This window comes from Ahaetulla prasina, chromosome 1 (genome assembly GCF_028640845.1).
Source record: "Ahaetulla prasina isolate Xishuangbanna chromosome 1, ASM2864084v1, whole genome shotgun sequence".
NCBI classification, from domain to species: domain Eukaryota; kingdom Metazoa; phylum Chordata; class Lepidosauria; order Squamata; family Colubridae; genus Ahaetulla; species Ahaetulla prasina.
Window position 1 is genome coordinate 134,226,494 of NC_080539.1, and position 24,788 is coordinate 134,251,281.

A 24,788-nucleotide genomic window follows, 5' to 3' on the forward strand; every position below is an offset into this window, starting at 1 on the left:
AACCTATGGATCAACAAAGATGTGGTCTAAAGTAACGATCTCCAACCTTGGCAACTTTGCTGGGGAATTCTGGGAGTTGAAGTCCGCCAAGGTTAAAGTTGCCAAGGTTGGAGACCGCTGGTCTAAAGTATCACGATATGGGGTACAATTTATTCAGAGTATTTGGCACTTGCTCCTTGATTTCATTTTGGAACTGAAACTATGTACCATGTTGCTGATGAGTTATGGAAAATTTAAGGCTTGCACATGGTATTTCTACTCATAATGTAACTATTAAAATACAACTCCATATGCAAAACCCACAAATTAATAAAAGATATCATTTAAAAAAAAAGACTTATCCGTAAAGATCTGCCAAGAGATTGGAAGATATATTTGATACCTGTATTATTCATTCCATGTATTCTTTTTGATGAATTGTTAGTTTTCTGCCCAGAAACTTTAATGGAAATAGTTACTGTTTAGCAAAGCCACATATAGTATTAAAACAACTTATACATCATTCATCTTTTAAAGTTATTTATTCACTTGAATCCTATTATGTAGTATCAAATAATGATCATTCTTTCTCATGACTCTTGCCTTTTTTTTTTTTTTTTGCTTTCATCCATGTCCCTACTCTTATTTCCACTCCTACTGTTACTTCAGTTCAATTAAATAATTCCCGTCCAGAGAAAATACAACCGATTCCTACATGTTCACTTTGTAAGCAAGAATAAAACTATGTTTGTAGGTTTATGCAACCCTAAGAAGGAATGGTCAGTTTGCTCTTCTGTTATTGATGGTACATATATTTTTCTTCTTGATAAAGTAGTTTTATTGCTTCATGCATTGTTCTTGGTTCTTTTGAGCAGAAAGTCAGAAAAATAAAACATTCCAGTAATAACTTCCACTTTATACCACAACACCCACATGCATACTCAAAAGAATAGCCTTCCCAAATTGGAACTACTTAAACTAATTATGGAATGATCTGCAACAGAGTTTATTACCCAATATTGCTTAAGCAATTCCTTTGTGAAAGCAATTTTTAAATATTAGTTTAAACCTTTTATAACCTTTGCCAGACAAATATGTAGAGGTGGTGAAAGTGGCTCTTTTATTTATTTATTTATTTATTTATTTGATTTTTATACCGCCCTTCTCCCGAAGGACTCAGGGCGGTGTACAGGCAACAATAAAATACAGACACTACAGTATACAATTTAAAATGCAAGTTAAAAAACTTATTATAATTAGCCTAGAACTTTAAAAATTTATAAAACCAAAACCCCATTTAAAATTAGTAAAAAATTTAAAATCGATAAAATTTATGTAATTTAAAATTTAAAATTTAAAATTTAAAATTTAAGCCAGCCCCGCACGAATGAAAAGATGTGTCTTCAGTTCACGGCGGAAGGTCCGAAGGTCAGGTATTTGGCGTAAGCCCGGGGGAAGTTCGTTCCAAAGTGTGGGAGCCCCCACAGAGAAGGACCTTCCCCTGGGGGCCGCCAGCCGACATTGCTTGGCGGACGGCACCCTGAGGAGTCCCTCTCTGTGAGAGCGTACGGGTCGGTGGGAGGCATACGGTAACAGCAGGCGGTCCCGTAAGTACCCAGGCCCTAAGCCATGGAGCGCTTTAAAGGTCGTAACCAACACCTTAAAGTGCACTCGAAAGGCCACAGGTAGCCAGTGCAGTCTGCGCAGGAGCGGTGTTACGTGGGAGCTACGCGAAGCTCCCTCTATCACCTGCGCAGCTGCATTCTGGACTAACTGAAGCCTTGAGTGCACTTCAAGAGCCCATAGAGAGCATTACAATAATCCAAGCGAGAGGTAACGAGCGTGTGAGTGACTGTGCACAAGGCATCCCGATCAAGGAAGGGGCGCAACTGCCGAACCAGGCGAACCTGGTGGAAGGCCCTCCTGGCGACGGCCGTCAAATGGTCTTCAAACGACAGCCATTCATCCAGGAGGACACCTAAGTTGCGCACCCTATCCTTTGGGGCCAATAACTCGCCTCCAACAGTCAGCTGCGGCTGCAGCTGACTGAATCGGGATGCCGGCATCCACAGCCACTCCGTCTTGGACGGATTAAGCTTGATTGATATATGAGGCCAACTGTAGCCGTTCGTGGCTCCCATGTCACACCACTGCTCCGTAGTCTGCACTGGCTTCCTGTAGTCTTTCGGGTGCGCTTCAAGATTCTGGTTACCACCTTTAAAGCGCTCCATGGCTTAGGACCCGGGTACTTACGAGACCGCCTGCTGCTACCTTATGCCTCCCACCGACCCGTACGCTCTCACAGAGAGGGCCTTCTCAGGGTGCCGTCCGCCAAACAATGTCGGCTGGCGGCCCCCAGGAGTAGGGCCTTCTCTGTGGGAGCACCAACACTCTGGAACGAACTCCCCCCTGGCTTACGTCAAGTGCCTGATCTTCGGACCTTTCGTCGTGAGCTTAAAACATATTTATTCATCCAAGCAGGACTGGCATAAATAGTTGCTTTTAAATTGGGGGTTTTAATAATATTTTAAATTTTTAAATGTTTTAATTATCGGCCGCATAGTAATAGTTCATTTTAAATTCTTTTAATTGTACATATTCTGTGTTTTATTTTGGCTGTACACCGCCCTGAGTCCTTCGGGAGAAGGGCGGTATAGAAATTTAATAAAATAAATAAATAAAAATAAATAAAATAAGATGCATTCAAAAGAATAAGCTTTGATTAGTTTAAATGGAGACTTTCTTGGCCTTGCTAAAATGTGCATGATTAAGAGAATAAAGAGGACACTACTCTGGAATGCCTTAGAATATTCTGCATAGGCAATGAAAAGCAATTCCTTTGTCTCAGGATGGGTAATATTATGGTCAATACTAATTCTTGAGAATGACAGTAAAAGTTAAATATATTCAGTTGCTCAAGTAGAAAACTGCTCTATAGTTAGTAGTTACATTAGAGTAGATTGAAAGACAGATATGATAATCACTACTTTTTATTATATTGATTATAAATAGCTTTTCCTTATAGGAAGAAAACACCAGATAAAATATTGAAGTCTTTAGTATAAAATATGTTCTGGAAAATACATTTCAAAATAATTAAAAAGAAAAATCATACTACGTATTTAAAAGGCTTTCTCTGTATGAAGGTGGATGGAGATTCTTGTGATAATTTGTAAGAAAAAGTATTTGGTGAGACTTTTAATCCGTTCATATCTCAGAGACTCCAAGATATAATTTATTGTTAGTTGGATGATGGGGACTGCAAATTATTGATTGGTTATATGACAGAAGTTCCCTTATGGGAGCATCATAAATTCTGCAGGAATTTAGGAACACAGCACAACAGAAGTGCCATTTCTCCAAGTACCTTTCAACCATACCTTCCATTTCATCATTCGTAATAAAAAAAAATTGGGAGAACAATTGGCCCACTCAGTCTTAGCAACATAGAGAGACAATGTGAGTTGATTAAGAGGTCTTAACTTTCTAAATATTAAATCTTGAACAGTGGTTTTTGAATTTTTTCCCCTCTAGGTCTTAGATGGCTCTTTCATGCATTGTTAACTAATGGGTCAAGGGGCATTTGTACAATCCAATGATTCTGAGCAATGTTGTTTGGAATATACATTCCCCAAAGGTTCATCCATGACAGGCAGGTCATAGATGAGAGGTAAGACCAAATATGATTCATTGGAAAAGAAAAATGGAACCCTCTCTATTATTCTGCCAAAAAAACCCACCCTCAAATGGACATTAACAACAAGCCAGCATAATTTTGGAAGTGGAGGCCTCTAGCAAGCTACCAGGAAGAAGGAGAGAGCAAATATGAATAGCACTGGTGCTTATTATGTGGCGTACATACACACACAAAAATCACTATTGCAAAGATATGCAAAATGTTGCTCAGAGTCACTCGGTTGTGAGATGGGTGTTAGATAAATACACAATAACTAACTAACTAACTAACCAACTAGCTAACTAGCATCTGAAATGGCTTAACTATAAACCAAGACAATATTGATGTTGTCAGAGCATAAAGCTCAAGGCTGAACAAAGATATTCTGAAAATAAGCAAAAGAATGGAATGGATTGATTTGCATCAAACATCAAAACTTCACAGATGCAACCTCCCAGAATGATAGAATTATTTCAATTTGGGTCTAAACTAAAATCCAATTTCAATCAACATTATGATGATTTAAGTCCGTGCTCCAACTACAGTTGCAAAAGAAATGGAAGCTGAACATTTCTATTGTGAACTGTAGTATCCTGTTAACATGCGGCTCCCTGCCACCACCACCCCAAAAAAATCCCACCCAGACATCTTACAAGTTATGGAAGTTTGGATTGATACAGTTGTACATAAAATAATGAAAATGTCAGCTTTGGAAGCCATACTAGGCCGGAGGCTTCCGCACTGTCACTTTCCCATGTGTGTGAAAGTAGGCGGGGGGATTTTGTAGAAGGGGCCATTAGACATAATAACATTCTTCCTGCCGATCAAAGTCAGGATGAGCCTACATCTGGAGAAGGAGTGGCCGGAGTGATGTCTCGAGATAGGACGGTTGGTGATTGGAGCATGTGATCGGCAGAGGGGTCAAGGGGGTGGGGATTTTGGGAGTTTGTCTTACTGAGGAAAACCCGGATCCCCAGATTAGGAGTTTCCCCAGTTGTGCCAGTTTACCTATGCTAGTAAAAGAACTTTGAAAGATGTTTGCTTCAGAGTCTTTTCTGCAGGAGGGGGTTTTCTGGAACGCTAACAGAAAATTTGATATTAGCGCATAAAATCAAGCAGGATATATATTCATAAAATTCTGCAAGAAATGTTCAAATTTTGTAGCAACTATCCAACAATCTAAAAGGTGATACTACATATGCATAGACATCACTGAATGGACCACACTGAAACTGAATTGACTATATATTTTGCAAAAAATACAGAGTTCTATTCAGTCAACAAAAATAACACCTGCTGCTCTATTTGACTGCCCAAAGAACTCTGAACTGAAATTTATGATATCATTAAAGATGAAGCAAGCAAAATATCCCAAAAAGATAAAAGTAAAAGACTGTATACAGGCAGTCCTTGAAAAGAAAAAAGTAAAACCATTCATTTAGTGACAGTTCAAAGTTACATTGAAAAATGTGATTTATAACCATTTTTCACACTTAAAACCATTGCAGCGTCCCTGTGGTCCCATGAACCACTTGACAATTGGCTCCTATTAATGACAGTTGCAGTGTGCCAGAGTCAAGTGGCAACTTTTGTGACCTTCTGGCAAGCAAAAGTCAATGGGAAAGCCAGAGTCACTTATCAACTGTGTTACTAACTGCAGTGATTCACATAACAACTGCGGCAAGAAAGATAAAATAGGTCAAAATTCATTTAACAACTGTCTTAGAAGTTGGGCTCAATTGTGGTCATAAGGAGAGGACTACCTGTACTGATATATTGAAAATAGCTGAAGAAAGATGGAAATCAAAAGGCAACAAGTAAGATTTTTTCCAACCAAGTTCCAAAGAAGAGTCAATCAATTGGATCTAAACAAGCAGTGCAATTGAAGATAACAATCTAAAGGACTAGAACTTTATTAATAACATTACAGAAATCAAGAGAAACTTTTATGCAACAATAAGCATTGCTAAGTAAAAGAAGGCAAAGATCTGATGGAGAAAAAAGACATAAAGAAAAACTAGCATAACTATAGGAAGGACCCCAAAATCTATACACATGCAGAATTTCGAACACTAAATCAGAATCAGACGTTATGGACTGTAAAGTTAAATACTGGAAGCAACAAAGATGCAATTGATGTAATTCATGCCAATTTGTTTAAAAACCTATGCAAGTACACAGTTAAAAGGATAGCTTATGGTTTGCATGCAGGAATAAAAAGCAGAGACACAGCCAAAGGATTAGAGAAGATCAATTTATTTTCCACTGTCAAAAAGTGGCAGCTATAAAGAATGTTCAAGCTACCAAACAGTTTCAAATTAACAAGATGATACTCCAGATTTTAACAATATAGACATTCATACTGTATTTAGGAAAGTCAGGACCATCCAATATCACTTTGGTAACATTTGATGGACAATAGAAAATACATGGAAGTTTCGGTAGCTATATTTTGTATTCTTTTATTGATTATAGCAAGGTTTTCATTGACACAGGTGCTAAGAAATAGATCCCAACAAGCAGAACTTTTAAAAAATGGATGTATTAAGCCACTTTATCTGCCTAAAGAAGAATTGATAATGATGATCATGAAGCAACATTAGGAAAGAAAATGGAGCAATTAAATGATTTAGAATTGGGGAAAGAGTGATGGACTATATATCATTTTTTTCTTTAATTAATGAGTAAAGTATCTTATCAGAAATGCCTGATTTGAAAAAATCAAAATTGCAATCAAAATTGTTGGAACAAACATTACCAACCCCAGATATGGTAATATGACACAGCCATATGGTAATATGACACATTTGGAAGCAAAGAAGATTTAGGATATCTCTTGTTGAAAGTGAAAACAAGTGTAAAATTAATTTTTATTTTCCCAGGCTCAAAAATACACAGGGATGGTGACATAAAGTTAAGAAGCACCTGCTACTTGGGGGAAAGATTGGGACAGAATTAAGCTGTCATAGTGCGAGAAAGATCCACATGTCAAGACCATGGCAGTAAAATATTGCAATGAAAGCCAAACCATTAGAAAGATTAAACAAGGAAAACCTTGCTTTTAAATGTAATGCTGGCAAAAATTGCTGGGAATATTTTGGATCACAAGAAAAACAAATAATTCAATATTAGACTAAATAAACTAGACCTTTTTATTAGAAACACTAATAATGAAGCTAAAGTTAATTTTGGCCACCTGGTTCAAAAGCAAAAGTTATTGTAGGAGATCCTGATGGTTGGAAAAACCAAAGGCAATTGAAAAAGAGATGGACACAAACATGGCAGCTAGATGCTGTCACTGATGACACAAGCACAAACTCTCAAGACTCAAACAAGTGATTCTAGTGAAAATATGATCATTTGGTCATAATTATAAGTAAATTAAGAACATATTTGGGAAGACAGGGAAGATGTCACTTTTTAAATATTTCCTATGCAATTAAATTGATCTGCAAATTTTGATGGGGTGGGGGGGAGGGCTTGAGCACATTTCTTATACATTATTACAAAATGAATCAGTTGTGTTGCCAAACATTCTCTTCCACTATATTGCTGCTCCAACTTTTTAGTTGTTTAAAAACCCAGCATTTCATCACACTATATTCTAGAATAGACAGCAAGGAAGTGGCAGAAATGCACTCTTCTGCTAATGTCTGTGGGAAAGCCATTCAAATTACGTGAATCTAGTGCTTGACGATGCTAAACAAGGCTTACCTAGAGAAGTAGATGCATGTCTTTTGGTTTCTTCTGGCAATTGTGGGCTAGCGGCCTACATGAGATCCCAGTCAATAGTCCTCAAAGAATGGGCTAGAAAGCGAAAAGAAGGTCTTGCTCTATATAGAGTCAGCCACCTTCTGTTAAAGCAGAAGATGAGTATGAAATTGCAGGAAAGAATACTTTCTATAAATTATTCTTTTTTCCTGAATAGGGAATATATCTATGTACATTGGAGCAGTAATTTTGCAAAATCAAGTTTCATAGGCAGTAATGGAGATGTAATATTCGTAACCAAAATTTAAGGTACTAGATAACAGTATTAGGTGTGGGAGAATTTTCATCAGGATCATAACACAAAACTGATAAAAATTGTCCCTGATATCACATACTAGTAGTATGTGTACATAATGTTAGGGATCTGGTTCATGAAGTTTCAAACAAAGTTTTCCTTTCCTTTCCTTTCCTTTCCTTTCCTTTCCTTTCCTTTCCTTTCCTTCCCTTTCCAAGGAAGAATATATTTATCCAAGTTAACAAAAAAACAAAATCCTAGTCCACATCCTTGGTGTTTCACTGAACTCTTGGATATTATCCTTCTTTTGTTAACAAATATATTCCTTGCTGACATTTCTAATAACTCACAGTATAATCTTTATGCTTCATAATTATGAAATCTGTTTATCCAGATTATAATTTATACTGCTTCCAAATTGTTTGCAATAGATCTGGAGCTTTGAATTATCTTTTTTGAGTGATCCTATTACAGAAGAAAGTGTTGAAATCATCTGGGACACAATAGGCTAAGCCTGAGGGAGAGGTATTTCATAACAAACCCAGAACAACATCCTTTATGGCATCCCACAAGGCATTAAACATCGGAATATGTATTAGCCTTCCATCATCCAGACACTTTCAGATACGATAGGATGACAAGGTTAAAATTCTATAACAGCATGAACTTCAGCTAAGGATTCTAGGCATTGCAGCCTCACCATAGGTGGAAGCCATTGAGGAGACTGATGTTTCTATATCATCACAATAAGTCTAGGTATCTTCCCTTTTTATAAATTGCTAATCACAGTTAATCATACTATTTGTGTATGTTTGATATGTACAATAAACATATGATAGGCCACATCTAACATACATGTTCTATAGGGAATATTAAAAAGAGCATTTAGGTGCATCCAGCTGCATAAAATTTGATAATTCTTTTAAAATATCTTTTTTTACATGTTCCATTCAGTAGGATGGGGATAGAATAGAATTATGGAGCCAGAATAAAACCATTCATATGTTTTTATTATGTGCATCAAACACACACCGAAAACTTACGATGTAGACTTTTAAGCTGAAAAAACAATAAAAATAAAGCCAATTTTTAAGGAAAACATTAAAGTGCCTAGATTCATACATTTTGCAGCCTACTGAATTAAGGGCTACAATTTTCTAAAACTAGGACTTTGGATAACAGCATTCTGTTTCCATTCTCTGCCCCATAGTGAGGAAGTTGCCCTAGTGATGAACCACTAAGCTGTGGGTAGCACGTTCTCTGTAGCCTTAGCTTAATGCAGTGATTTAACTGAATGTAATCTACAGAAATGGATTAATATGAAATTAGTGCAGGATAAAGATAACACAGCATGAGTAATGTTAGTAAAATTGACATGGATATTTACCTTTGGATGATGAACTATAAGTCTCTTGTTCTTCAATGAATAAAATGCACGGAATGATGGGAATAAAAGAAAGAAATCAGCAATTTAAAGTTATAGACAAAAATGGTGTTATACATGAGAATGAGAAACACTACAGGCTCTGTTGCAACATGCAGAAAATTAATGTGGGGAAAACAGATGAAAATAAATCATGAAAAGTTATAAATTCTGAGGTCAATACGAAGGTAAACATGCTCAAGCTCACTGAAATTAATTGTCTTCGGTATTTTTAATACTGGCTGGATCATGGTCTGGAATATGAATTTTACAAGTTCCAAAGTTTAAACATCATTCAAAAGCTGCATTTGATGTGATAAGCCCATAAGAATTGCTGTTTCAAATGTTTATGAATTCACATTCATCTTTTCCACTTTTTTCATATCATTTATCATTTAAAACTTTCATACATTAAAATAAAACAAAATGCAGTCTTATCATACAATAAACAGGTATTTCTTTTAATCCATTCAGATTAAAATGCAACATATTGTACTTTAATTAGACCTGCCTTGCTTTCAAGTGATGGTATTAGAAATAATGGTCAGATGAAGAAAGTGGGGAAAAAAGTTTCCGCAGCAAAAATGGAATAGCAAAATCAGATACACAACTATTAATTTATGACTTTTCAATGAGCTATTATCACATAATATTTTCCCATCAATTTTTTTAACATATTTGAATAAGGAATGCCCTTTCCCTATGGAGCCACAATTTACTACTAAAGGATGTATTGTGTATCTGAGTAAAATTAAGTATGCTTTCTGTAATACTACACTCCAATGGAATTTTTATGCAAGATTTAAGAGGCATTTCAAACAAAGTATAATAAACTAATCTAAGATATATTAATATAGTACTAATGATAACACAATGTCAAATACTGCAGAATCAAACATTGTCCTAAGCTCCTAGGTACTGATGATGTTACCTAGGTAGTTAATGAGAGATCTTCAAGCAAACAACTCCAATGAAGCTCAGAGAGCACTAAGGACTCCACATTGTCTTAAACATATATCAATTCTAGGTTTTGTCTTTTGAATCTGAATAAACTATTCTTAAGATATGAATGAGCAGAATACCACAAAAATATACATACACATGAAAGTTGTAGCGTAAAATATACACAAATAGAATGCACATGTTCACCCTTGATATATGTCTTTTTGGTAACCAGTTGTCTAGTAGGTGAATATTCTTTATTAAATCAAACAACATTAGATTCTAAAAAATGAAAAAATATGACACTATTGGCCTCACAAAAGAGAACAACAACATGTGTATGTATGCATGTATGTATGTGTGTGTGTGTGCGCGCGCACACACACACACATCTCCAATATTTGCAAATCAGAACATATTAATGCTTCTTTAAAAGATGTACTGTCTGTTACAACCATGATGGGCTCTCAAGCCTATGTGATGTGCATTTTTTTACAGATGCTGCAATTAAACAAGGTATATTAAGCAAAAGTTCAGGCATAAGAAATAATACAATTCCCTCATCAGGACATTTTCACTTGGAAGTTCAGAAATAAAGATGAGACCCATCCTGCAACATTACTTAGTAAAAAAAAAAAACCCTACATTTTCAGAAAAAAAATCTCTATTCTAAATCCTGCAAAGACCAAATGTTTGCCGACCTGAAATGACATAGTAGTATATATAACAGTCCTAATTCTTTCCTCACTGGCACATGGTCTTCTGCAACAAAACATTTTTCCTCTTTTTGCAGAACAAAACTATATGCTTCAATGAAAAGTGTCAATTCATGCATGGTGAACATGTTTTAAGTTTTTTAATAGAAAAGACTGCATTACAACAAATGTTATGATAATATATTATCCACACAGAGAACTGAAAATTCAGCAGATATATACATTTTTAATTAGATTCAGTCATTTTAGAGAAAAGTGATGTGTTTGAAATGCCATGATAAGACATTGGCTTATCATCCAGACAGGATACTGACAACCCTATTCCCACTAAAATTAATGAAATTTATAAACTGGCATATATTATACCCACCATTAATCAACAGATTCACAATAATCAGGAAATCAACAAAAACAAATCACATAATATGTATTTTCGTAATTGCATATTTTCATTGGACCCATTTCTCTGTAATCAGCTATACATTGTATCCTCTGTATTTTTTCTTGTTTCTCATTATTTTTGTAAGCATTTTTTAAACGCCTGATATTGTTTCCCAGAATACAGAAGTATTTCAATATGCTACAGCCAAATAAGGACAGATGCCATAAAACATAATTTGCTAAATTCTGCTACAATTTCAGTGTTCGCTAGAAAGGTATGCATTATCATTTATTAATTATCACACTGTACATTTCTTATGCTACTATTAAGTTCTCTTCCTTAGGACACATGTTCCATATATTCCATAGTGCAAAAATGGCTGATCTATTCTGATCCCATCACATTTGTAAAAATAGCAGACAATCCAATTGAGAGAAATCAATTTATGTTCATTGTTAAGAGTCAACTAGGTACACATTTTAAAACTGCATTTCTTTACTATATTTAAAGTGACAGCATTGAAGAAAGTGCAAAAAAAAAAAAAAAGGAAAGGAAAGGAAAGGAAAGGAAAGGAAATGTACTAGGCATATATAAGGACTCACCCTGAATGCCAGCTATGCAGATATGGCACCTTTTAATATAATAAATTGATTAGTGCTTTCAGAAACTAACCATTAAAAAAAATCCAGATTCACATTAAATTTTTACCAACGTGAAGAATAACAAGCCAGCCCTGAGAACAAGTAAAATTCAGTGTATTGAAGTGTAAGAGCAATCATGTTAGGAAGCCTTTTTTTCTATTTTATTGAAATTGATTGATTCCCAACCAACAAAATCCTATAAGCATAAATTTGATGACACAATGTTTGTAAGGAGAAATTGCATGGACAATTGCCACTTAGGAAATGTTTCGTCACAATATGAATTATATAACACATAGTATGTTTGTATGATTTTACACTAAGAGAAAAATTATATATGAATAACAAAAAAAATAAATACTCTCTCCTCCTAGAAAAATGGGGGATGGAAATTGGCACAGTTTCACATTTTGATACTCTAAAGAAGCACAAGTGGGTGAACAAAGAACTGAATTGATAAAACCATACCATTTATTTAAAAAGAGAGATCTTAAACAATAACAATACAAATTAGGAGGCACATGTGTAATCCTAAAATAAAATGATAAATTGATAGGAAACCACATAATGATCTGGTGCATATTGTATTTAACAATTCTTTAACAAGGTCTCCAATTTGTTTTTCATTAGGAAACTCAATGCACATATTATAAATATCGGCAAAGGATAAATATCTAAATATTATTATTTTCTAAAAATATACTAGGATATTGATTATTATATATATTTATAATATACAAAAGGAAAAATCTAAAAGCTGTTATTTTTTCAGTTATGAAACACATAATGTAAAAAATATAAATTGTATGAATGCATTGTGTTTGATTTCTAATTCAAACCTAACAGTTGTGGATTTTCACAAGGAAGTTATGTATTTTTGTAATGCAGTAATTATGTTGTTATTATGGAATGGACTAGTGGACAACACTCTTTCTTTCCACAGCCTTCTAAAATGCAGTTCCCTTATATTCCTTTGTGTTTCACCCAGTAATACGTTTTCCCCATATTTTCATTGGATTTTGACATGCTCAGAAAGGGATTTCATTAGCTTTGTTCACATTCCTGTCAGCAAATTGCCATTAATTAGCTTCAGCTAACGAAACAAAATAAAATTCAAGACGTCGTCGTCAAATAGAACAAAGATCTCCAACCATCTTGGCAAGAAATAAAGAATAAATGAACACACAAATAATTGATATGTATCTGCACAAATAAAACATGAGCCTTTTTTACCACCCATACAATTCACAATACATGTTTTAATATTGTACTGCTCTATCAGTGGAAAACTTGAAGAGTCTATTAAGCAAGATCCAAGAAGTTTTTGAATAAACAAGAGAAAGGAAGCAGAAAACAGAGCTAAGACTTTCAAACTATAAACCAGTTTTTTGATACCTTGCTCTGTACTGCCACTTCTAATGGGAACTTGTGGAAGCTGTCTCCCCTTACGGCTGAAGGATGTATCTGTTGGAGATGACTGCATGGGACTTCCTGGTTGGCGCATTCTGCAGGAAAAAATATTAAATACGGTGGTATTTCACACACAACCAAATCAATGAGGTATTAAAAATACAAAAAAATGTTAAAATATCAAGAAGAAAATAGAGGTAAACTATACTACCTTACTATTTATGTTCTTAATATGAGAGGTCTAGTGGTTAAAGAATAGGCTAGAAAGTGGGAAACAGTGAGTTTGAGTGCCATCTTAGCCATGAAAGCCAGCTTGTTGACTTTGGGCCAGTCTCTTTCTCTCTCTCAGCCCAACCCATCTCACAGGATTGTTGTTGTAGGGAAAATAGGAAGAGGAAAGTGTGTTGGATATGTTCACTGCCTTGAGTTTTTTATAAAATCTATTTGTGAATCTGTAAAACTACCAGTAAAAAGGTAAGCATTTGACAATTTTGTAGAATTAGTAGTAGTAGTATATACATAGGTCAACTCTTTTATAAACAGAATGACAGAACATGTTCACACATCTCCAGGTGAGAAATCTCTCAGAATAGGATTCCAGGATATTCTTTCAGCTGCTTTTATCATTTCTACATTTCCTCTTTTGAAATTATTGCTTTGTTAAAATCATTGACATAATTACCTTAATATTGCAATTCTGAGTGTAACATTATTAGAAAACTGCATAAAAATACCCCAGATCATTTAAAGGATAATAGAAAATATTACAGAGAAATTACAAAAAATAAAATGACAGTTTAAATGGAGCTGTATAATCAAAAACTACCATTTACTTCTTCTGATATATGAATGAAACTACTTCTCCAAGATCCAAAATCATTCCTGACAGATCATGTACTCTTCTCTTTCAGTGTGATAGCCCTATAGTTATAAGAAACATAGAATCTTGCAGATTTCTCTCTGCAACTGGAATGAGGGGAATTCATAATGTAAAATATTGCTTTATTGAATTATCAGGGTTTTGCACTGAAGTATTGCAACATTCCAAAAATTTTCATTATGAATCCACTGTGCATCAGAATAATGGGAAGACAAAACACAACCAGATTTTAATTACTAATTCCTTTGTATGATATAAATAATTCAGTGAATGAAGATAGACTGAGCAAAGGATGTAAGAAAATATTTGATATCATGAAAGTGTTAGTTCACATCTGGGTGGCAGAAACAAATCTTGTGCAGTATATTTAACCAGCAACCTAATGAAAAATAGAGAAGTTGGACGCAGTTCCAATAAGTACCGTGTCCGGCTGGTAATGTGTTTATAAGAAAAACATAGGAAGGAGAGATCTTTGAGATAATACACAATTTCAGACTGTTAATCCTTGTGAGTAGACTGCAAGTAGACTGCAGTTGAGTTATGAGTTGAGTGGATGGGAGTTGAGGGCTACCGTAAAGCTCATAGCTGTAATGTAGACTTTCAAGGAATAAAGCATGGCCAAGCCTCATTTCTTCAACACTTTCTGAAGTTGTTTTTTTTAAAAAACTCTATTGTAAATATTAATACCCTTGAAATCAGCAAGCTTTTACTATATTTATCAGGTGAATTGCTTTTTTCTTGAAAAAAGGGTTTTAAACATGATTTTAAAAAGTTCTGGAAAATATTATATCTTGGATTAAACAGTAAAAGGATGCTTAAAATGTGAATTGTAGAAAGTTAACAATAGATTAAGTATTCAGATGGAATTGGAATTATAGTTCTGAATTAATTAGAAGAACTCTTCTCATGTAAACAGCTTGTTGTTTGGGTTTTTTAAAGAGGAAATACAGTAATGGGACCTTGAAAGTCTGACGTTAGAGGGAGCTTGAGGACAATACATTCATCTCATTAAGAAAGAATGAAGCTCAATCTCTGATGGATGTTTTTGCATTTTGGTCTTCAAAATTACTTGGTATGATAGATAAATCCTGCATCAATAAAGTTTCAAAAGAAGAACAAGCAACAATGAATAACTTTGAAATTAAGTTGCATATAGATTTAAATGTGTCAAGTAAAGACAAAAATATGGAGAAGATGCTTTGAATATATAAACAAAACTGATGGGTGTTTCACTCGTTAAAGGAGATATACAATTATTAAACCAGAAAAGTGATTTGGATAAATCTATTTCACTAGTTCTATGAAAGAGGCCTGTTGAAGTCATGAAAGAGTTTATAAGAAGTAATGAAAGGACAATTTTCTCACATGATGTATAATGAATAGGAAACAAGTTCTTGGACTATATTTGAGAGGGTTAAAAATTAACATTGTTAAAAGTTTAGGGAAGGAATACAGGGTTGGCTTAGAAAATTAGTTATACCTGGTTTCCTTTACTTGACTTTTGCTGATAAAGAAAACATGAGGCCTTTCTACACTTGTGTTCCTTTTTTATATTTTTTTCTTTTTATATTCATATATTTGTATATTTTGTGTTAGTTTTTATGCTTTCTATTTGTAATTCTTAATTAAATTATTTAAAAAAGAAATAGAGAAATTGGCACTGAACCTCCAGGAACTAGGTATTGAATCTGATACTAGAATGCTTTCTGGACTTTGACTGAGTATGTAATTTTCTCCTAATTATGAGTGGGTGATTGCGAACACTTAGGGCTGGAAGTCCCCTTCTAGAAACACATGGCAGTAGCACCCTTGAAATAATACAATGATTAATACAAGTCTTCATGAATTTCTTAAAGATTAATCTTGTCAGACTAAGTGCATGCCATTTTTGCCAATTGGAAAAATGCTATGGTTATTATAAATCTTGATTTCAGCAAAATATTGGGCAAAGTAATTCATGATATTCTAATTAGCAAGCTCATTAACTTGGGCTTATTAGCAAATCTATGCTTGACTCATCCTTCCATCCTTCCAAGGTCTGTAAAATGAGGAGCCAGATTGTTGGGGGCAATATGCTAACATTGTAAACTGTTTAGAGCAGGGGTCCCCAACCTTTTGGGCCTCAGGGACCACTAACTCCATAATTTTAAATCCCAGGGACCACTAATACGAATCCAGTGCACCGCTTGCTGAAGCGCCTGGACTCCTAATGATGGAATGGGGTCCTTCAGGCACTCTCCCTCCTCTCTCTTTCTCTCCTTCTCCCCCCCTCTCCTCTCCCCCCCTCTTTCTCTTTCATTCTCTCCTTCTCTCCCTCACACTCTCTTTCTCTCTCTCCCACTCATTCTGTCATCTCTCTTTCTCTCTCCCACTCTTTCTCTTTCTTTCTCTCCCTCTCCCCTCTCTTTCTCTCCTTCTCCCCTCTCCTCTCCCCTCTTTCTCTTTCATTCTCTCCTTCTCTCCTCACACTCTCTTTCTCTCTCCCACTCATTCTGTCATCTCTTTCTCTCTCACTCTTTCTCTTTCTTTCTCTCTCTCTCCCCTCTTCTCTCTCTCTCTTTCTCCCCTCTTTCTCTCTCTCTCTCCCCTCTTTCTATTTCTCCCACTCATTCTGTCATCTCTCTTCTCTCTCCACTCTTTCTCTTTCTTTCTCCCCTCTCCCCCTCTTTCTCTCTCTCTCTTTCTCCCCTCTTTCTCTCTCTCTCTCTCCCCCCCTCTTTCTATTTCTCCCACTCATTCTGTCATCTCTCTTTCTCTCTCCCACTCTTTCTCTTTCTTTCTCTCCCTCTCTCCCCCCTCTCTTTCTCTCTCTCTCTCCCACTGTTTCTCATGGGCCAGCCAGTGTCTTGGGGCTGAGAGGAAGTTAAGCATCTCCCCGAGCGACCGAGGTGCAGGAGCACCAACCAGGGCCAGAAGAAACAGCCCGGGAAGCTTGGGTTGGGCTCCTTGAGAGGAGAGCTTGCAGGGAGGCGGACGCCAGAGCGTCTCCCTGGAAGCTCTCCTCTCCAGGAGCCCAACCCAAGCTTCCCATGTCACTTCAGGGAGAATTTGAGAGATGAGAGCTTGCAGGGAGGTAGAAGCCAGATCGCCTCCCTGCAAGCTCTCTTCTCCAGGAGTCCGACCCAAGCTTCCCGTGCCACTTCAGGGAGAATTCGAGAGATGAACGCTTGCAGGGTGGCGATCTGGCTCCCCCTCCCTGCAAGCTCTCCTCTCCAGGAGCCCGACCCAAGCTTCCTGTGCTGCTTCAGGGAGAATTTGAGAGATGAGAGCCTGCAGGGAGGCAATCTAGCTCCACCTCCCTGCAAGCTCTCCTCTCGAGGAGCCCGACCCAAGCTTCCCATGCTGCTTCAGGGAGAATTTGAGAGACGAGAGCTTGCAGGGAGGCGGGAGCCAGATCTCCTCCCTGCAAGCTCTTGTCTATCGAGGAGCCCGACCTAGCCATGGACCACCAAAATTTTCTCGCGGACCACCAGTGGTCCGCGAACCACCGGTTGGTGACCACTGGTTTAGAGAGGTCTGTAAAGCACTATGAAGTGGTATCTAAATCTAAGTGCTATTGTTATTAGGGCAATACATAACTGGATTGAAAACTATATTCTCAAAATATTCATCAATAGTTCCAACTACAAATGCCAAGTTCTTCATTAGAAAACAGAAATCAAATATACAGGTATAGAATGAAATAGGGGACACATAGCTTGATAAGGTATGTACACAAAGGTTCAGCTTGATCAAGCTGAATGGAAGTCAGCAGAGGGATTTATCTGCTACAATAGCAAATAAAATTTTAAGCCGCATCAACAGAAATAGCATTTTCAAATTAAACAAAGTAATAATTCTACTCTTATTTTGCATTGCTTAGATCTACTGTATCTAGTTTTGGCACTTCCTCCATTTAAGAAAGATTCAGAGAAAATGCAAAAAAGATTATAGAACAAAACAAAGAGATTCGGGGAATTGGAAATTAATTCTTTGACGCTAAGGGAATTATGTAAGTTTAGTGTTGAGAAAAAAATGACTTGGGGAGATGTCTTAGCCCTTTTGTACTACCTGAAGGTTTCACACTGAAAAAGATCCAAGACTTGTTCTCTGTTGATTTGAATGGAAGGGACAGAAGAAGCATCCTGTCAGCCTGTGTTAATTGCATATACCTCCTAGTCAAGAAGATATAAAGAAAAGTTAAACTGGCCTAGGTTAGCAATCTATCTACGGGTGACATTGGGTTTTTTCCTTGTAAATGACATCATAAGCTTTTTGCTTTGCTTCTCTTAGCGGCCAAACTTTGTTTTCTGTCCTCTGTGAGTAGTTCAATAAACAAGCAGATCATATGGTCTCCACTCATCAATCAGATTGGAGGATTTTACTCTTTAATTGGTTTGCTTTGACAAATACCATTTCAACTTCAGAGAGAATGGAAATAGATAAAGAAATTTCATTTTGCTTGAACAGAATTGCTATCCATTGATGCAAAGTCACTAATGCAACCAATTCTTAGCATTCTCAAGCTTCCTGCTGTCTTTCATTATATAATTATTATATCATTATTGTAAGACCAAAATTACCGTGCTTTGCCGTCACAAAGAGATTCCATGCCAATTGTACTTCAAGATTCTATGATTCCTTGTCATAAATACAGCACCTTGTAGAGCCGGGGTCTCCAAACTTGGTAAATTTAAAACTTGTGAACTTAGTAGCAAGTCTTTAAAAGGCTTTGTGATTTAAGATTACGGCATGTGAGTAATCATATTAACAAAATATTTTTTATGACCAAAGTTCAGCATGACATGTGGATAATTACAATAACATCAGCAAACTGATCAAGGCACATTATTGTTACATACTGTAGAATCCATCTTACCTTTCTGTTTCTGATGCAGAGCTTTTTCTAATCTGTTTTTGGGTGCTATATCTTTCCACCTTTCTGGGATGCCTGTGAAATGAGATGCCAAAAAAAAATGAAAAAGAGAAGCAAGCAATCTAGAAAATAGAAAACTACAAAGATTTAGCTTGATTTCTTGCAAAGGCAGTGAGAAAACTAGGTTTTCTGAATGGCTAGTAATAATGGACTTTGGAGAAAATGCCACCTTTACCCATTACTTTAATTCTTTGGTATAGGTAATGCTAACCAATTGCTAAGCTACAATTGCTAAGCTACAATAGCTACAATTGCTAAGTAAAATTGATGCCATGGAAAACTTCCATTACTGGTTAAAATCCAACATTGAGGATCTGATGAAATTCTCCTGGGTTAAAATTCAAAAAGATGCTCTTGTATTATACTTGTATGCAGTATAAAAGAAAAATAGCACAATTTAACTAAGATCATAAAAACATTGCTAATAAACTTGGATAGATATATGTGATTTGAATTATACACAGGTAAGCTATAAAAAACACATTTGCATATGGTAACTGTGAAATCTATTATATACTTTGGCTGTAGCTTATACAACTAAACAAAAAGACAATATGAATGTTACCATTTGGATGTTAAATTCAAATTGAGTCAAGCCATCTGATCACAACCCAGCTGGGTTCTTGCTATATTAAACTGTCAACATCTCAGCCCTGTGGCTGTTTTTAAGAAATGCTAAGATTATAGATAGGCTGATTTCAGAATCTGAAAAAAGAAAGTAAAAGAAAGAGGAGGAAAAAAATGGGAGCTGCTTCTGCTGAGTTGTTTAAAAGTATTGCACCCTATGTATTTTTCACTGACCTCTGGTATTCAGAGCAATGTTGTTTTGTCATAACCTTAACATGGCAGCTGAGAACAAATTAGGTGAAAACATTTTTTATTCTTAAATCACAGTAAAAAGAACCCAAGCCTGCAATCCGCTATCAGCACGGTCTTGAAAAAAAATATTAGAGGGTTTGATCTATTGTGATCAAAGGAACATCAGTTGAAAAGCTGGCTAATTGAGATTTTCTATATGCATTGAAAGAGAGGCCTAAAATACAGTAACATCATTACAGGCCAGCTATTAACTTTGGCTTTTATCCCACAGTCTAGTCCCAAGAGCCATAATGCAGGTTTCAGAATCTTGAAACATCATGATACTTCTCTTCAAAATTTCAATACAGCAAATCAATCTTGGGATCTAAGATGATGCATTTCTTGGAGTTTCGTAGTGGGGTGACTGTGCCCTCTCACTGACTATCTGATAGGCATGTTCCTTGGGGTAACATATCCTCACTGTTACTCCATTTTCTGTTACATTTCATTGGTCTTCTTGACGTCTTTGATCTAAACGTTTTAACGATTCTTTTGCCTGTTGCATTGTCTTATGGTTTTTCATTCATGAAACCCTCCTTGAAAGAGCCATAGACATTGTTTAGCTATACTATCTACTATGCATTTTTCTATTTTTAAAAAAATATCTGCAGCAAGGGTTTTTTGGCAGTGTTAATGACCTTCTCACTCCTTCTGTTATACACTGTTAATAGAAGAGCATCTTATATATAATAGTTTTATGTTTTTATGGTAAAGAACTAAAAGGAACCATGGTCCATAAACTCCCAGTATCCTTTAAAGATTTGGTCAAAGTGAAAACCTTAAATAATCTGCTGGCCTGATCAGAAAGGGCATCCATTAAAAATACAAAGATATTTAAGAGTCACTTAATTAAACACACACACACACACACAGCACACATACTTATCAAGCAGAAGAACATTCTTCAAAGGTGTAGAAAATAACGATATAACATAGCAGACCTAGATTATAAGCTAATATTTTAGTATTTAATTTCATGTATTATACATGTGGAGCTGCAAGACAACTTTAGCAAGGATACCTCTGTATTTCTTCTGGATTAGCACTTAGGAAGTTTAAACTGTCTTGTTTTGGATTGCAAGACTCCGGCAGTGTTGTTCTTCACAAGTTTTGGAAACATGGAAGTGAAAGTTGAACAGAATGGATAGAAACAGATAGAAACAGAGAGATGGTCACATGCAGTGAAGATGGAGACATGCAATCAAGATATTTATATGACAAGAGCATTCCACTATTACACCCAGCAATACCTCTGTTCTCCTTTTCAGTGTTTTTAAGGAGGATTTTTTTTTAAAAAAAGAAAGTGATGTAATAACTGCTATAAAACAAAATGAAAGCCAGTAATAAACACTAAAACAAACATATTCTCAGTAATAACACCAAAGTATATGCAGAAATTCAGAAATAATTTGGAAAAGGCCATTTGGAGTGCAGAGAGTTATGAATTTAGCACCCATATGCATTTCGTTAAATGTATACATTCTGATCCTAGGAAGAGACATAGCAGCTTTAAAACACTGCAGAAAGGTGTCTCATTCGAATTTATACACATTCCAAACAAACTTTTCCAAATTATTTCCAAAACTTTACATAATCTACTGATATCTCCCCATCCCTGTCAGAGACTGCTCTCTCAAGAGCTGCACATGAGCGTATTTTTGTGAGGGGTTTTTAAAAATCTATGTATTTGTTCTGACAGCCTTTTTGATTTTTCTCTTATGTTGCCACAAAAATATTTTCTTTTAGCAATACAAATTTAATCAAAACAATAGTGTGAATTTATTTTGAAGAGAGCAAAGGTTGGCTTACAATTTGCAACACAGTACTGAGCATTTTTTTTATAGTTATTCTAGGCTGAGATACATATTCTAAGTTGTTACACTCACACACACACACACACAAACACACAATTCTAACAACAATGGACCCCAATGCTTCCCTTGTAGATCAACAGCTGAAAAGAAAACATTCTTGGAGTTTGGACTGAAGTATGGATATTTACTTTCTATACAGGTTCTTATAAGCAAATATTTTTTCAACTGTTACACAAATCCTGGTTGATCCACGATAGGATTATAGCAAGTAAAAAAAAATTCTCATTCAATATCTAAGAAGAAACTAAGCTCATTTTCTCTACCTAATTGCTTAACTAGAGGCACAACTAGTATTTTTCTACCTGACAGTGTATAATCTGGCCAATATCAGAACTGAACAGTTTTTAATTTTTGGTTTGGGTTTTTAAACTCTGCCACACATACACATACAAGCCTACTAATTTTATCTGGTTTTGCTTCTCAAAAACTAACGGAAATGTTGATGCTTTGAATGCATTGAATGAAATGCTTGAAAAAGATGGCTAACTTTGGCAAGAATGAGTTAACACAAAAATTTCCACAAAAATTATTTTATCTGTAAAACAAATCTTGTCCACTTCTACACTAATCATTTTTAATAAGAAAAGACGCAATTAAAAAAAATTGATATTTCAATACCTGCACTATTTTGATAATGAAAATATTCCAGGGATTAACCTGAGACAGTAAAGACTTTATATTTTCAATTCAGGTAGATGTTATTTAAATGTAATTTTATTAAATAATTCTTGTGTATAAAAGAAACTGTCTTGCTGATGTTTCATGGAGAGTTAAAGAAAGGCTTACTACAATTAATAATATCCAGAAACAGAGATATACAATGAATAGATTTTCTATTGCTTAACAATCTCAAATATATCTGGGAAGGATGATGCCTCTTTCATTCAACAAGACTTCCCTTTGCTCTTCTTCTTGCATATACACACAAATTTGTTTCTGAGAATCCTCAAAGCATTTACAGCATATTTATTGGCACAAGGATGTGCTGATAACAAAGATTTAAATGCTATCATTTATAATGTGAATTATCAGATTTGGGCTATAAAAATCCAGTCAAGTAATAATTTGCAGCAAAGAGATAAGAGAAAATAGTGCTTCTTTTCTGCTGTTTGTTGTTCACATGGATTTTTGCAGCATTGATTATAGTTATAATCCAGAATCAGACATTGAGAAGAGTTGAAAATAAAGATTTTCTGAATGTCTAAGTTGGCAGCCCAATTCAAAAGAGCAATTTGTTTTAAGGGACATGAAAAAAAAAGTTTATTATCCAAGAATGATGCAGCATCAAGATTCAAAGAATAAAATCATAATACAACAACAACAAATCAATAGATGATATTTACATATATCACATTCCGCCAATCAGCATATAAAGAGAAAGCCAAAGCACTGGACTTAGCAGTTGCCTTGTTCAGAATGTCTGCCACCAAAAATTTTATAAAGTAAAAAATTATAAATATGCCATTATACGAACTCACAGTTGCGAATTGAATTATGAGCCATAAAGATAGGGCATAATTTGGCCTGATGTTAGGAAGCCTTAAATCACTGATTTCATTAAGGCTCAGCATGCCAAACTTTTCAGAGCGACAATCCCTTGTAGAAAGAGACTAAATTCCATATATTACAATGTAATCCTAGAGGATTTTTACATAGATGTAAGTCTCAGTACTAAACTAGTTTATTCCTAATAAGCTGATCTGTAGAGTAGCTTATGGGATCAATTTTATGTCTAATTATTAAGGAACAAACCTTGTAGAATTCAGTGGAACTAAGATATACATGATATTTCTCTTTTAATGTATTATAAAGCACAACATTAAAGCATCATTGTAGAGGTGCTCTTGCTACAGAGTAGGATGTAACTATTGTGAAGAGAGATTAAAGTCAAAGGAGCAAGATTTGCTCTACTACAGAGCTCAAATACTGGTTTTGTATGTTTTGTCTCAAAGTGTAAGGGAAATGTGTTCCTCATCAACTAAAGATTCTGACTCCTTTATCACTCCTCTTCCTCATTTCCCATATATACACACTATCCTTCTTGCTCAAGGTCCCAAATATGGACTTATTTAATCTACGTTGAAACATAGGAGGACCTAAATAAATCATAACCATTTTTTCAGTTTTATTTTTCCAGTGATAGCCAACTAAGAGTTGAGTTCATCACAAAATATGCAGTTCAACATTTGACTGGCACTGACTTAAAAGTTGCTTTATAACCACTGAATGAAGTTCAATGATAACCTCTCATAAAGTTGCAAATTTGGGTTCCTGGAAACTGAAAGTTTAAACACATACTGTTCCTACTCGATGTGCATGATTCAGCAATCTACTTTTCAGCTAGGAGGAGCTGACTAGTACCTGTCATCCTCCGGAGATGCATGTTGGATATGAATCCGGGGACTAGTGGGTCTTCTATCTAGTGAGGGGGACCATCTACTTCTGTTTGTTCATTGAATAAAATAGGAAGAAAAACAGAACATTTAGTGAACGTCATTTTAAAAAAATGCAAAAAAACTACAAAGTACCTCAAGAAAAATCAGTGTCTATTTTGTCTAAATTTATATTAACCTGAGTTACTTACATTGAATTTCCAGACACATTTGCAAACTATTCTGCATTTGTGGAGGGGGAATTAGCAGTCAAGTAGCAATCTTGTACAGAATTTAATTTGATTTTAGATAGAGATTGCTATCTGTCAGGGGTTCCAATCCCAAACTTTTGACTCTAGGGAGGCGCACTTTCTGGCATGCTCATAATCCACTGGTCACAGACTCTAAGCTTTTGATCATTTTTTTTTCACATTATACTACATTATGCAATGCAACTCTGCATGCTTTGAAAGTAATTCAGAAAAGAGTAAGCACAAGCCCAGCAATTCTTTAAAGTAGCAGTGTCTTTTTCAGGCTTCCATGCAAGCTTTCTTTAAAGAGGTATTGAATTTATGCTTGAACTCACATTCAAAGCCTGGTGCGCCAGTTGCGCCCCTTTCTGGACCGGGAGGCCCTATGCACGGTCACTCACGCTCTCGTGACGTCTCGCCTGGATTACTGCAACGCTCTCTACATGGGGCTCCCCTTGAAGGG

At 35.6% G+C, this 24,788-nt stretch overlaps 1 protein-coding gene across 1 annotated transcript in view; it reads right to left on the minus strand.

The window, feature by feature from the left end:
* Positions 1 to 24,788, minus strand: part of RIMS1 (regulating synaptic membrane exocytosis 1) — a 296,197-nt gene that overhangs the window by 45,708 nt on the left and 225,701 nt on the right. The window contains exons 21-25 of the mRNA XM_058176391.1: positions 24,064 to 24,144; positions 20,850 to 20,927; positions 18,914 to 18,985; positions 13,161 to 13,270; positions 9,049 to 9,078 (exon numbers count right to left, since the gene is read on the minus strand). Coding sequence (XP_058032374.1) covers positions 9,049 to 9,078; positions 13,161 to 13,270; positions 18,914 to 18,985; positions 20,850 to 20,927; positions 24,064 to 24,144 — 371 coding nt within the window. The remainder of the gene's footprint in view (positions 1 to 9,048; positions 9,079 to 13,160; positions 13,271 to 18,913; positions 18,986 to 20,849; positions 20,928 to 24,063; positions 24,145 to 24,788) is intronic.